At 45.0% G+C, this 15,983-nt stretch overlaps 1 protein-coding gene across 1 annotated transcript in view; it reads right to left on the reverse strand.

Moving 5' to 3' along the window:
* Positions 1–1,442: 1,442 nt before the first annotated feature.
* Positions 1,443–15,983, reverse strand: part of LOC119445957 (uncharacterized) — a 37,245-nt gene continuing 22,704 nt past the window's right edge. Inside the window, exons 6-8 of the mRNA XM_037710258.2 lie at positions 11,418–11,668; positions 7,257–7,335; positions 1,443–6,488 (exon numbers count right to left, since the gene is read on the reverse strand). Coding sequence (XP_037566186.1) covers positions 6,261–6,488; positions 7,257–7,335; positions 11,418–11,668 — 558 coding nt within the window. The 3' untranslated portion in view covers positions 1,443–6,260. The remainder of the gene's footprint in view (positions 6,489–7,256; positions 7,336–11,417; positions 11,669–15,983) is intronic.

Genomic DNA, 15,983 nt, shown 5'->3' on the forward strand with positions numbered 1-15,983 from the left:
CTTCGGATGGCGCAATACAGCTCACTGCCCCCACTGTCCGGAGATAAGGGCAGATACAGAACACATTCTGTACTCATGTAATACTACCATTACCTCTCATTTTCCTTACCTTTCCCCTCCTTCCTTGAGTGCTTAGTTTCTCTCGGGCTCGGCGGATCAACAACGGGCCTTAGCGGAGCAAGCGCTCTTCTTGACTGGGCTTTAGTGCTGGCTCTAAATATAGCTTTTTTCTCCTCCTCCTTCTAATGATATATGAAAGCCATATAGAGAGGTTGATTGTAGCCAGCAGGATTCTCAGTCAACTGATTGATGACATAGCTGCAAGTCATTGCAGAAGAAATGCCCATTTCTGTTGTCTATTGTAATGAGGTATAACGTAACTTATTTTATATTCATTGATAATTACGCGTCAAAGCAAATTCGGGCCTCCGACACACGTTGCGTTGCATTTACATTTGATTTCGACCACGCTGTCGGACGCCGCCGTAAGAAAATCATTGCGGAACTCGACTTTACTGCTTTACTTTGCAAAGAACATCTCACCACCGTGGCTGGCAGTGCGCGCTCACAAACTCAAGCACGTATACCCATACATGTAGGGGCACAGTGGGAATTATATTTTATTCCTTGCATAACTCTCGCAGATAATTGCAGGGCAGCCAGCAATTACAGCAGCTACATACACCCCTTTTAACATTAGGAGGCGTCCTAAGATTTATGTCGATGCCTACTTTAATTCCTGTTCTCACCACAGCAACGATTCCTCGCTCAAGCGTCCGCTCAATTTTCTTCATGTAGAGGAAGTGGGGAGGGGAATGGGAGGGGTGGGTTTTAGTTTTACGTGACCAGAGGGGAAGACGGGATTGCATACGTTTGCTCCACTGCTCATTTGTATGAAACCTTCATTAAAAGCGGATGCCGTTGAAGCGCTGTGCACAGTAGCAAGCGGCCATATGCAGTCACTGAGGTGTTTGAATTGTAGCACTCCGCTACAGCGGTGTCGAAGGGGAATAAGTAGGAAGGGAACAGAGCACGCAGGGAAACTGACCGCACTGGGCTCAACGGCCGCCATCTTCGCTGTTCCTGAGCTGTGGCTACCACACCCGCGTCTATGGACGTAGTTGCAATAAACATAGTTGCTCATCACTTGCTCATCAGATTGCGTTTTTCATTTGCGTATAGTCTATGAAAAGGAGCCATGCAGTTTGTAAACAACGTTACCCATGCTCATACGGGATGTATCGCATGATACGCGTGAGATGAACCGTGCAATCAGAAGTGCGTGAAAAGCTGCCGAAGTTCTGCGATTAAGGATTTACTTGCGGCCATTCACATAGCTGTAGCTTCATGACGAATACAAAATGCTGCTCGCAAGGGGCCGTTCTGGCCACTGGTGTCATACACAAGCAAGCTGAGCCGAAAAACTTATAGCAGGCTCCACATGTGATTGAAGAAGGGCTTTATTTGAGCGCCGGTACAAAAAATAATGGCGATATCGCAACGTGAACACGTTTGTTTCATAGATATCACACTTATACTTTTCTGGCAAGTTTAGAAATACTTAGGAACATGTACTCAAAGCATTCAATGCACTCAACAACAAAGTATTCAATGTACTCAACACCATGTAATCAAAGTGAACAGGAAACACAAAGCAAAACTTGAAAACAAGGCTGTATGCCGCAGACACGCTGCGAATAATTTTAGAGCCATCCCTCAAAGTGAACCATCAGCAATCAGTACCTGTTCAGAACATATTATTGAAATACTGAACATATTTCAAACATAGCATTTGTTCTTGAACAAACACGTCACCTATGCTATGACTAATAGAGCAGAGGCTACATCATGCTTGACAGAGAGATGATAATATACAATTCGGTGTTGTGCAAGTTAATGTTCACTCGCGATTGAAGTGTGGAACGCAATGCAAACCGCAATATGGTGCTAATAATATCCAAGCTGCCATAGAGTAGATACACTGCGAGCACCTCTTTCAACAATGATTCTCACCCTTTTCGAATATGCGTTTAATGCCTAAATTAAGGTGGGAAATACGCAAAGCAGCACGCACACAAGAATCAAAGCAACTGTTTATTAAGAGTTGCCTGAATTGTAACTAGGTTTTCACACACAAAAAATATCCAACATCCACCCTGGAAAACGTTGCCGAGAGATCAACAGCCCGCGAGAGTATTTTTGAATTCGGAAGTTTGTTAAAATCCACTGGTGGGATATTGGAAATATCGCAAGCCCATTGGCAAAAAACTTGCGTACATGCTTATCAAAGTGTTTCAGGGGAAGGTCTGGTTCCAAAGAAACAAACAATCTTTCTTGAGCAAGAAGTGAAAAAAAAAAGGAAACTGAAGCCCCAAGCCGGCCGCGATCGAATACGAGTGCTCTTTTCACGTTTTAATAATGTTAGTAAACAATTCGTCTTTTATGCGATGCCCGCATTTGTTATCGTGTATGAGGGGACAGTATGTCCGTCAAGATACAAGTTTTACAAAATATTACGTCTCTTTGAAAAACTGTCTTCTGACAGGCTATATTTATGCACTCTAGCACTATGATACAATCAGTTATGTACATTACCGTCTATTCAATGAAACAATTCTAGTGCCGTCGAGCAGCAAGAAACTGCCACAAGTCTATGCTTATCCGCGTAACTTGCACGCTCGAGAGGTTGTTCAAAAAACCCACCAAATTTCAAGCATTGTTTAGTTCGTTTTCTTTGTGTGCGTGCGTGTGCGTGTGTATGTGTGTGATTTCAGTTTATACGAGCGACCTTGGAGGCGATAATACAGACAGAGAGAAAACTTTCTGGAGGTAGATCGTGCTCTCACTAAATTAATGTAGCCTTCTGTACTTTTATCCCCCACGTTTACAGCCAAATCACAATACATAGGATCGCAGTCATGTGAGAAAATTTTTTCCCGAGAAAAGTAAACTTAGTGCATCTTAATCAAAAATGTCTACTAGAAGTGCGGACTCACTCTCTTTACGCTTCCGTTTGCGAAGAAACTGGCCATTCAAACAGTTATTGGTAGTTCGAGGCTGTGGCGCTGAGAGGTGTTGACAGGGCACTAGAAACAACCTACCTAGGCTGCACAGCGGCTGTTTTGGCTAGTTTGCATAGTACAGGCCTAGACGAGGTCCCGTAGAGTTCAGCGCGTTAGCAATCTTTATTTGTGAGCGTTTCTTGTGTTTCTGTTTGTAAAATTTCTGAATACTTTGTCATCTTTCCTCATTATTCTCCCTCTTTATCAATATTCCTCCTTCACATTTAGCCCCAGCCGCATGGAGTAGCCTGCCAGGCGTTTGACTAGGTTAGCATGACACTAAACAACAATATGAAGTCAAGATGAACTGGCATGTCACTGCTGCATAATAGAAATTAAATAGGTTCATTTCTACATAAGAAGAGCATTGATAACTTATAACCTGCACAGAAACTTGACCTTAAACGCCAACTTGGCCTTAAAGAACCAGTCCCTCTTCAACCCCTTGTGATGTCATATCTCAACAGACGTTTGCGTGCTTAGGCCTAGTGATTTTGTCAATAAACAAGGAATACATTTAATTTGAAGCAAATACTTAGTAAGCTAACTAGTTTTTATTTGCTTATGTAGAAGAAGGTGCCTAAGCAGTTGAAGTTATTTTGAAATCTGTGACTGTACCCTGTTTTACCGGTGCTGCGGTTGGTCCCCAAAATTAAAAGGAAACTTTGCCTTTAAAAAAGTGAATGCAAATAGAGTTTGAAAGGAGTTGGACAGGGCAAGGTCTTCATTGAATTACAGATGTTTATGGGTAGAGTTTCAAAACGATACTTCCTCCCAATTGATTTAGTTTTACTGTTTAGTATTCCATAAAGTGCCGCTCTCAGATGAACTGAAGGTTGCCCGCTGCCTTATTTCGACGATGGCTCAGAAAGACCGCACGAATTTGTGTAAACTACAACATTCGGATATGAGCGCATGAAGAAAAAATGAGGCATCAAATTTATCAGCTGTCATTCAGCGGTTTGCGACTACTTGGTGTTTCCACTTTTTTTCTAAACGACTGGCGCTCGTAACTCGAGAGGAAATAACGCTTGGACGTAGTGCTATATGCCCCACCTACATAAAAATTTGCGCCCTAATTCGAATAACTTTGTATGCTGCAGCAGTTATCGGGGAACTTCTCGGCTCTTGGTGAGTGCAGAACCAGGAACTCGCAGTAAATTTGTTGTGGAAAAAGAAACCTTGAAGTTGATGCAAAGGTACGCGACTAACTCATACATCTGAACTATGCACCCGCGCTTAGCGATCTGAAGGCTCTTTCACGCAGTGTCTGTAACTTGCAGCCGTTGATGCCTAACTCTTATCCACAAAATAATTCTGGCTTGCACACTATCAGCTCCGTGTGCAAGATTAGTTAAGTGGAATAAAATGCGGCTGCAGAATTCGCTCGTATCGGATTGTTACTCCACTCCCTGATTGGGATCTGTTGACTTATACACGACTTTAAGGCTGATTGATGTCTTAATCACGTGCCCCTGATTATGCACCTAGCAAATGCAAAGGGCGTTAACGGTGCTGTATTTTTATATCGTACCCATTTAGCAGCCGTTTATGATATTGAGTCGTTAATTATCAATGAAGCGCTGTCATTGCTCTGCATGATTGTCAGACTTCTGGCGCCAGCCTCATTTTTGTAATGCAGTTCTCTTCTGACATTTATTGATAAATGTACTCCGTTTCCTCTTCCCTGTTAAGGTTATCGAAAGATAACTACCTTCTTGAAGGAACAAGCACTTCATCAGAGGTGCCTGCGCATTGCGATGTGCTGTGGGCAGAACATGAACGAACATGCAAATTGAACATATCGCACATGCAGATAGTTCACTATACACTGTCATCGTCAATTGCACTCGCTTTCTCCTTCCCCTCCTCCCTTTCTGCTACGTATATACGGGAAGGCGAAGGTGTAGAGACAAGGCACCTCTCTTCTTTATCTGACATTAAGAACATTCTCACTCTAGCACGGCAGTTTGATAAACGGAACAAAATTGCTTCATACCACGCCCCATCGTCGTCCGTACTAAAGAATACGGTCATGCATCTGCCTATTCAACACCTCATTCTCCCATTTCGCAAAAAGAAAATATATATCTTCGCACCACGACGTCATTGCTATTCTCGCGTACGCAACTGCATTATTTGCAGCAATCTCCCGTCTACAAAGCAATCAATGTTGGTAAGCTCTGGTCGAAATGACTAAACACTATATACATTACTTCTTTGAACTCTCCACAGCCAACCATACGCGACCGTACGCAGCCTATCAAACCCGCAATCGACCATGCCCCAGGAACCAACAGCTATGCTAATGAATTTCTGTCAGTGGTGTTTGACTTTAGTGTTTTCGACGCTGAAGTGAATTTTGATCGCATCGAAAATGTTTCTGCACCTACCTGGCACAACATAAACAATCGTTTCCATAACCTAATTTGTAGATAACAATGGCAAAACAAGTTCACTACTAGTGTTCATTATTGCGAATTTAAAACAAAGCTGGGTGCGCACTATATACCGCTTGTCCCCTCTGTAATGTGCAAACCGTGAGGGTAAAATAAATAAATACCTAGCTTTATATTTTCCGTTTCGATAAGCGTCTTGGGCTGTTGTGATTACCCATTCTTGATAGATCATGTAGTATGTTTGCTGCTCTAGCCGACAGTGAGTCGGAATATTTGAGTCTAAAACAAGAAAAAAAAAACGATACACGAGCAAACAGGCTTCTTTCTTTCAGATTTTGAGCCGGAACATTTGGAGAAAGCCCTTTTCTGGTAAATTTCCTGAAAGCGTTGCTAGGTAACTCGTTTTCTTGTGCCATGGTGCAAGTTCCTACTTTGACGGGGTGCTCTTTATATTAATCTCACGTATCTCCTAAACAGAGATAACTGGTTCCTTCGTTTCTCTCGTACGAAGTTCAATGTACTTTCGAGCACCTTTTTTTATTAAGGGGAGACAGTTTTATCACTCCAGCTCGATAAGAAACACAATCTTGATTTTTGCGTGAATATCCGGCCGAACATAAGGCCAGTTTAAGTCGTGCCTACTCCCGGCACAGCCGTTGACATCGTTACATTGCTAAAGGCAGTTTTTTTTTTTTTTTTTGTCGCGGCAGAACCAACAGCCCCAATTAAATGCGCTGGACTGAGGATTGTTTTGAGCTTCGTAATGATCAGAACCACGACCACAAGAGGCAGGGAGATGTCACATGACGCAACAGGCATCGCCACCGTGCGGCGGAGCCACCTGACAATACTGTGTGAGGTGACCCCTAGCGGCAGCTGCATCGTCCTCGAAGTTGCGGTGGCAGCGCCAGCAAAATAGTCGTCGGCAGGACCAGCAAGCGCCCACCTTGTTGCTGGTGTTGCGCTCCAGGCGCACCTTGCATGACGGGCATAGGGCCCGCTTTCCGGGGTCTTCGTTTAGCCATGACTGCGGGTAGGAAAATGACAAGCGGAAAAATCGTTAGAGCAACTGGCCTCGGGTTTTAAGTGCTTTTCATATCGAGGAGCCACCTTCTGTGCTAATGTGATGATGGAAGTCCAAGTGGCCGAATTAGAGAAGAAAGCATTATATACATCTGCTACGCCAACAGAGATTTCAGCAAGTACTCTACAGAGCTGGTTTTATTAGCATGGCAAGTGGATTTCCGTCAGTAACAATGGAGCTAGACCAGTCAATTTATGAACGCTGTGAGAGGTGAACGTTACTTATGATGCGATAACACCTCGGGTATTAGTGCTTTCTATATCGAGAGCGTTATTGTAAGCGGAACTATTCCGAAACCGCATTTCAGCGGACCGAGGTTGCTTCAGTATTCGAGGGAATATGATAACAGACAGATTGAACGTATTTATACTGAGATTGTCATCGTTATAGCGTGGTTTTAATTTGTGAGAATGTGACTCTAAGAAGGCACATCCCTGAACACTTATTGTAACAATATACTCAGGTGGTGTGAGCCCCTTTTGTTTCCGCAAAACTGGCATAGGATTACGTCATGGCCACGGCCGGTCTCTGTGGTCTGACTGACTCGCTTCAAATGTTAACGACCAGAAAGATACATGTTATTAAGACGCATGTGCAATATCCACGGCATAGGCTATGCAAATTAAAGCATTAAGAAAAGGCCTCGCGCGCTGACGTGCCAGCGCAGAGGAAAGTGCGTTGCGTTTTCACGGTTCAAGAGTGCTAGCATACCTTGTCATTGGCGCCATTCGGAGAAATTGAGTCTTTGAAGGTGGCGCATGACATTCCGTAATGGTACAGGGAACGGCACCTGCAGGAAAACGTGTAGACAGTGATCATCGCTGTCTGTTACACCACGGAAAAGATTCAAAACACGAAGTGAAACGTGGCTGTAGGTGCTGCTAGCAATACTGAAGCTGACAGAGGAGATAACATGTTTTGGTTCATGACTTGCGCAAGTCAGGTTGTGTGCGCAATTACTGACATTATGACCAAGCACACTTGGGCCTATCTCATTGAAAGGCAAGATTTGTACTCGGCGGCAAGTCTTCTGGAACGTTCGGCCGGTCACATCACAGAAGGCGGCGAGGGTGAAGAAGTAGCGGATAGTCAGAGTATGAATCCGCTCTTTTTATTTACACCTTAAGTATTTCATGCATCTTAAAGCGACGAATCTGGTTGCAAAAGCGAAGCCTCCGCATTGATTTACCCGTACACCTTTCAATGATGATATTTGGACCTCTTTAGATGATCAAGTTCCGTTGCAAACTCAAAATTATTTCTACATGATAACAAATACAGAAAGAAAAAAAATTACGCCATCTTTCCGTAGGGGAACCCTGAGTAGTATGCGAGGCAGCCATGGGGTCCGACTCAAGTTCCCATTAGCTTTCAGTTCGTCGTTTCCGTTAGGTTTAGGTACGTAGCTACCGACTTCGCGAGCCCGAAGTTCGCGATCGGCCTGTCGCCGCTGCTGTTTCGTGGCAGCGGCTCGAGCCCTCTTCTCCGCGACGCTGTCCACGGCGCTGACACTGGCGTTGACGCTGGCGCTGTCCGTGGCACTCATCGCGGCGTTGCGGGAGGAGAATGAGAGGAGCGGAGCGCGCGTCATTATACCGCGAGCTACAGTGGCGCACCCCAGCGGAGTATGCAGCGCCTACCGTCGCGCCTATAACCTAAGCTGCTTCGCATTATCGCGCGCGGAGCCGCAGGTGTTGCCGTTCGTTGCGCAATCCGGAGAGGAGAGAAGAGGACCGTCGGAGAGGAAAGGAGGAATGCCGAGAGGAGAGGAGATGAGACAAGGAGAGGAGGGGGAGGAGGATGCGCATGCGCAGTGCGGGTGTGGATGCCGCACGGCGGAGGGAGGGACGGACAGAGCCGCCGGCAAGAAATGCTTCGCATTTAATATGGTTTGACAAATCGTGGAATATAGGGCATACTTCAATCCCATGGGCACCCTGGAGCCTGTTTTGATATTGCCGCAGACAATGAATGGTGCGAGCAGATATAGTAGAATAGAACAACGCAACGCAGCCCAAAAAAAGGTGGAAAAAATTTAATATGGTGCTTTACGTGCCAAAACCACGATCTGAGTATGAGGCACGCCGTAGGGGGGGGGGGGGATCCGGAATAATTTGGACCACCTGGGATTCTTTAACCTGCCCCTAAATCTAAGTACACGGGAGTTTTTGCATTTAGCCCCCATCGAAATGCGGCCGCAGTGGCCCGGCTTCAATCCCATGACTTCGTGCTTTTCAACGTCGAGCATTCTAGGGCTTTTTCAGGAGAGCATAAATTTTTATGGCTGTGTTCTCTTAAAACATTCCTAACCCAATTGCCTGCGAGCGGCTTCGAAATCCTAAATCCAAACTGAATCGAAGAGTTCTGTAGCCGTGAACAAAGGATAACAGAAGGGACCAGAATTCTTTATGTAGGTCGTGTTTTAATGCGAATGCATTATATGGCTGATGAAGCGGAAAATCAGGCGGCGTGGTGGGAGGTGCTACAAAAAGTAGCATGGTCACAGAGACAGACGGCGGCGGTAGCCGCTCTGTCTATATACTATGGCGCCACTCATCACGGCGCTGCCAGTCGGTCCGGTGATTTCGGTGAGTTCTGTCAATTGCTCCGATGGCCCACTTCCAAAATTGGATTAATGTGGATTACCCGCCGTGGTTGATTAGTGGCTATGGTGTTGGGCTGCTAAGCACGAGGCTGCGGGATGATATCCTGGCCACAGCGGCCACATTTCGATGGGGACGAAATACGAAAACAGCCGTGTACTTAGATTTAGGTGCACGTTAAAGAATCCCAGGTGGTCCAAATTATTTTGGAGTCGCCCAGGACGGCGTTCCTCATAATCGGATCGTGGTTTTGGCACGTAAAACCCCATAATTTTTTACTAAGGTGTAAAAAAGTGAATTAAGGTGGATTGGGATGGATTAAAGTAGATTACGGTGGATTAAAGTATACTAAATTGTATTGAGGTAGATTGAACTGGATTAAAGCTGATTGAGGTGCATTAAAGTGGATTAGGGTTGGTACAAGTAAAAGCAAGGTGGATAAAGGTAGAATTTTAATTTAGGGTGATAACTTAGAAAATTCATTATGCTTTCGCATTGAAATCACGTAGGGTACTTAAGGGATTACATTTTTGTGTCTTTTTGCATTCCGCAATATAGTGCCGAAGGAATATGTCCAAGCATGCGATAGTGTTGAAGCCAAAAGACACTTCTAGAGCTTGGATGGTGTGAGAAACAGACTCAAGCGGACTCATTACACGATTCTAAATGGACGTGTGTAGTATAGTAAATGGAATGTCTCTTTTACAGTTGACCCTCTTGGCTTTTCCATCTCATTCTTCTGGCTCTTATGGGCTCTTATGCTGAGGTCCACCATATTGGGTCAAAGGATACGTGTTGAGAAATGCACTGGCGGGCTTTGTACATCGCCTATTATTAGCATAAATAAATTGTCGGTCGCAAAGAATAGACGGATTTCAGGCTAAGCATGTGGCCGTGATAGTTTCGTAGTTTCGCTTTTGGTCAATGCATCGTCGCGCGCGCCTGTTCCGCTCTACGGTGTTTGGTTGCGTGTCGCGTGGCTCGAAAAACGTTGACTTCGCGGGAAACAGCCAGAAAATGCTTCGTGTGTGTAGTATTGAGGGCTGTATAAATGGCCCAAGGCGCTTGCTCAGGGGCAGCGGCAGTGTTGACTCGATTGTGTCCTTTCATGTGGTGTCGCGCGGTGAGCCCCGGCTCCCCGGCGTTCGCAATGGCTCAGTGCTCTGCCGATGATAAAACGGCAAAAGAGCCAGAGAAACGGATGGTGTGCTCTCTGCATATCTCGCCCTCGGATTATGTATATAATCCTGCCCTCGGAAAGTATCTTGGCGTGCCCCAGAGGCCAATCCTTTCTCGAGCAGCTGTTCCCTCAATGCGGCCTTCATCAAACCCCCTTCCGGTGCCCCTGCAGCAGCAGACTGGCGGCTCGGTGAGTGCTGAATGTCATTAAATAAAGCCACGAAATAACCATACCGAGTACGTGCGCAACTTTCTACGCTTGTTCTGTCGGGAACATCGTCGCCTGGCGGACCGGACGCTTCGCTTTCCGTCGACGAAAACGAAGCTCTCCGCCGGCGCGGCCGGCGGCTCACCGCCATCGCACGCGGAAACACCTACCGCTCGAGCACGGAGGATCATTTCGCGCTCCGTTTCACTGAATATCGCTGAAATGCAGTTCTGCTTCTCTGGCGAGCTCTTCGTTGCAAGGTTCAGCTGCAGCAATGGTATCCATCGCGGCGAACGCAAACGCAGCGACCATGCATGCAGCCATGATGCATCCAGTGCCTCGGCCGTTTACGCAAGCGGTGACGTATCATGGCGCATTCTGATTCACCGAGAGCAATGAAATCTGTGACGACACTGCTTCAGCGCCAAATCTGGGGTGAGAGAAATTGAGGAAGAGATATTTGGTCTTTGTTTACGAATTTCTCCGCTAATAACTCATATTTTTGCACCCAACAAAAACTGCATGCATTCCTGAAGGTCCCTCTTTTATTCCAGCTGAACTTCCTGTTTCTCTTTAGTGTCTCTTTAAGAAGCTTACTGTGTTTGGAGCACGACAAATCGCCTACCCCTCGAGATCAAAAGGCAGGGCGGAGAGAATAAAAAAAGACGAACTAGCACGCCACTCAGCATCCCACTAAAGTTCACTGGAAATAACAATGTCCTCGGCATTGTCCTCACCGTTGTCTTGAACCCAAGTGTAGCGGCAACGCAGGGACTACTACTTTCATTATGGCACCAATAGGGTCGCTGCGCGTGCGCTTTCGACGGGGTGAAAATGGTTTAATGTAGTGTTCAGAAGTGCACCAGTGGACGTGGAACTCACCGGAAGCAGACGGCGTTGGTGCATCCAGGGCAGACGTGCACGTTGCCCAGGACGTGCACGCCCTGTTCCTCGGCGTTCCTCTTGGAATCCAGTGCAAAGTGGCACTCGGGTGTCGGACAAGGCAGCCATTTTCCGTCCAAGTCTGCTGCGACGCTGCACTCGAAGGACCTCCGTGCAAGGTCGCTCAGCAAATCCTGGTCGTTGCGCGTCACGTGGGCGATGTCGGCTATCGCCCACGGTGAGGCGCAGTCCTGGAATCCCGAAGAATGCGGTACTGACGATCCAACATTGGTGGAATCCGTAAGAAAGGAAGACTGCACCTTTCGGATCTATCTTGTCTACAAGCTAATAATAATGTTCATCCATCACTTGCGTTCCTTTTCTTTCTTTAAAGCTCGGTGCTCGGTACTTTCAGGTCCCAAACGGTGTGCGCGGATCAGCATGACGTAGCATTCTCGATAGGAAAGTAGCGAGTGCGGAATGGCAATGAAATGAACTGCACGTGAAATAGATGACCAATAATGTTTGGGGACAAGTTAAGCACTAAAGGGCGTAACATTTTTATTGGTTATCACTTTTATGGACACTCCAAGCGAATTTTCGCTGTCAGAGTCGCCATGGCACTCTGAATATGCTTAGGTATATGTATGGCTTAGTCTTATCCCTACCGTATATGCGGGTTATATTGCTAGCTATTGAATCATTAAAGTTGCTTATACCACGTCTTACGTTCTTGACTAAATTATTCCTCAGACTTTTGAGAATGGCAGCCCACAAACCGATTTCATGAAACATAACATTGATTGATTGATTTATTGATTGATTTCTTTCTGTACATCAACAGAAATCGAAGCAAAAGCAACAAGCTATACAGCCTGACGGAGGCTTTTGCTCCGAGATACAGTTCAGCACGCAGCTATAATACAAGTAGGCAAACATCAACAATGTACAATACTTAACATCAGGTACTCATTCATTAATCAACATTTTTTCTATATATATAAAAGCAAAAGCAAAAAAAAAAAAACATTATCACAGAGCAGAGAAAGAATGCAAATCGGCATACATATATTGTGAGAAGCAGCAACAAAAAGAAACAATGTGCGCTCAGAAATACAACACACAGTGAACATTGAGCAAGAGGAGAAGTCGAGACACATGGAGGTTTTAATCAACACTAAAACTGTACTGAAGCATATTAAATACAGTTTTCTAGAAGAATTTGTTTAAACCTCTTTCCGGGGATTTTTTTTATTTAGGTCTAAAATATTGTCAAGTTTATTAAGCTGACTGAGTATTTGGGGCAGAATATGCTGCCGACCATAGGTAATTCTAATTTTTGGTGTTCTTATATTTGTGCACAGAGGCAGTATTGAACACATCGAGAAGCACTGTACGTGGGTATAGCTTATTATTTTGGATATGCAAAAAAAGCTTGATATAATAGATTTGGTTAGCTTGCAATATGAAATGTTTTGAAAATAGCGGACGCATGCTGAGACCAATTGCGGGTGACCATGATATTCCTCAAATATTCGTAGTACCTTTTTTGTAATGTGAATAATGTGGTATAATTCTGTGCTGTCGTTGTGCCCCATATCAATGCGCAGTAACTAAGCCTGGAATAGAATAATGTATATATAGTTCTTTCTTGAGCCAGAGTGGTAATAACGGACTTAATCTGTACATACATCCAACACGTAACTCTACTGCTAATTTATTTACATGTTCATTCCAGGACAGGTCTTCCTAGAACCATACGCCAACATTCACATCACATGCAGTTTATATGAAATTTTATCTGACTATTAAATAATACAAATGCGAAATAATACCAGGGCTCAAACCTGGAGGTGATGTAATTTTAATGGCGCGGTTCCTTATGGGCAGCGTAATGTCATTACAGGCCCTACATGGCTTCTTAAAGCTTTCAAGGGTGTCAGAAATTTTGGCGCACCCGTGTATGTTGCGTTCGCGTTAGTCGGACTCGTGCATAGTTAGAACACCATCCGAGGAGTTCAAGCACAGCCTAGGCCTTGCAATCGCAGTCAGTGCTTCGCTCTTCGTGCGAAACTGCCAATTTTTTAATTGTGTACCGAAAGGACGGACGATGCAGAGATGGAGATAGAGTAATCCTTTAAGTGTCATTAGAAGACGCTTTGAAGGCCGCAGTATCATTTTAGGTTACCAACACATTGTTTCAAAGCAACATTTCAATCAAGTTGTCACAAGAATGGTGATAACTACTGTGGAGAATGCAGGTCAAACTTCGATTTTATTGAATTTGAAGCTTCACACCAGTACGGCAGTGTTCCGTCCGGCATTTAAACGTGTTTTGTCATAATTGAGTCGTTTTGGTCCGAAATAAGTGCTCGAAACTAGGCAGGTTGAGTGCTTTTTGTTTTCGAAATTCACTGGAAGCCCTCATTACCGATAAGCATGCAAGCTATAACGAAGCAGATGCTGCCAAAATATATCTGTGTGCGGCAAGCTGGTGTGTAGACTGCAGGTCAGCGTCGCACTAGGCGTATTTCATGCATTGCGTTTTTCCTGACTCGTGTACGAAGCCTCGTCTGAAGGTAAGAGTGACCATGTCATCATTGGAGTTATTTAACAAGCATCTACGTCCAAATACATGAGAGCTTTTGCATTACACCTCGATATGTGCGCGGTCACGACGGCCTCGTGCTTAGCAGCAGAACACCATAGACGCTCAGTCATCCGGGCTGGTATAGAGTTTAGAGTTCGAGATATTTTCTGTCGCTTGTGTTCATATGGGTTCATATGCGAAGACGTGACAGTGATTGTAACACGTCAGAAAAGGGACCGGTTGTAATTCATTCAGTGTAGGCGACTACCAAGACTTCGTTAGGCAATTTTAGGAATGTTTCCTTGAACTTTCTCAGTGAAACGTCAGGGTCACTTCAAAGAAACGTTTTGCGAAAATAAAGAGTGCGCGGATGTTAGTATTATCCGATATCGCAGCTGTGATTTTAGCAATGGATGATGCTGGCCGCCTTGCTACTAAAGGCTGCCGATTCAAGGAAGCATTAGAGCAAGAAAACACAATGATTTTTATAGTAGTTCCTCCAGGCTGCATTGTTCAGGTGGGAGGGAATGAAAAAGCACACAAATAGAGCAAGGAAAGGGAAACGAAAGAAGAAGAACATTCTGACACTCATAGACCGGCAATATAATATAACTCACTATTAGGACTCACCCAGAATCAGATACGTGGGTAGATGTGAGTGAGTTTTAGTGGCTTCACTCAGGAGTGAGTTCCCCGACTTAGACTCAAACTAGAGAGAAGACCTAGGTGAGATTGCTTGATGTGATATCCTCCAAGAACAGCGTGGTAAACTTCGAGCTTTCGGTATTCGTATTTGTTAGTACCAGTACATTGTAAGCTTTGATTATTTCCGCAAAGTTTCGTTACTTCAAGTTTCGGAGATGATAAACGCCTGCCGGGATTCTATGAAAGAGGACTAAAAAAACCATATCCAAACGTCGAAGAACATATGGGGATTCCATAAACAGAGGTCCATAAAGTAACTCATGAGCTGACTCACAAAGACTGACTCACACTCATACCGACCCGTGAGTGCGACCTAGCAGAGCTGAGTAGAAGTTTGGTGAGTTTTTGAGGCTCATTGAAACCAAAGCAAAACATTCCGGCAGAAAACACCTCAATGACCATCGACATTAATGTGATTAAAATTGAAGCAATGTAGTGACACCGTATTGTCACCACCGAAACGTGTCACGCATGATATCTGTACTGCAGCTGGGTTCCTCTCTCGTGCTTCGATTTTGATTTATTGGCATCGCCGTTCAAACGGAGCGGTGACAGATAATCACCTACACTGCTGGAGTTAATCACGTATGCAATAAATAGTTTTCATTTCTAGCCTTTCTATATGCATCTCCTTAAACTTCTTTCCCCTTCCTCTTTCTTTCTTTTCTGGGGTTTTACGTTCCAAAACCAGTTCTGATTATGAGCTACGCCGTAGAGGAGGGCTCCGGATTAATTTTGAACACCTGGGGTTCGTTAACGTGCACTACAACGCAAGCACACGGGCGTTTTTGCATTTCGACTCCATCGAAATGCGGCTCAAAAGTTCTCCGTCTAACTTTCCCCCCCTACCTATTCTTGCAACGGATCCGGTCGTATCAATCTATTCCCTGATTTTTCTCCCCCAATACTCCAAACGCTCTAGCTTATCTCTGACTGGTGACCGGTTGTTGCTTCCACCCACTTTAAATCCAAGTGCTTCTGGAAGGTGTACGTTACCTACGGGTCGTACTGTGTTAGGAGGAATCCCTCCGCATTCCATTAGGATGTGATCCCTTCGCATTCCATTAGGATGTGCTGAGTGGTCTCAGGATTTTTGTTCTAGTCAAGCTGCGCCGTCTAACGGCGCCAGTCGTGAAGTCGGCGCGGGACGCTTGTCGGAATATATATGGCGAGGGTTTGATTCCGCCAAGCACTGGAGAAATGTTAAAGGATCTTCTTTTTGTCATGAAGAGTGGCACATACCCAGTGACACAAGTTGTCGTCGTAGAGGC

The sequence above is a fragment of the Dermacentor silvarum genome, chromosome 3, assembly GCF_013339745.2.
Source record: "Dermacentor silvarum isolate Dsil-2018 chromosome 3, BIME_Dsil_1.4, whole genome shotgun sequence".
Lineage (NCBI taxonomy): Eukaryota > Metazoa > Arthropoda > Arachnida > Ixodida > Ixodidae > Dermacentor > Dermacentor silvarum.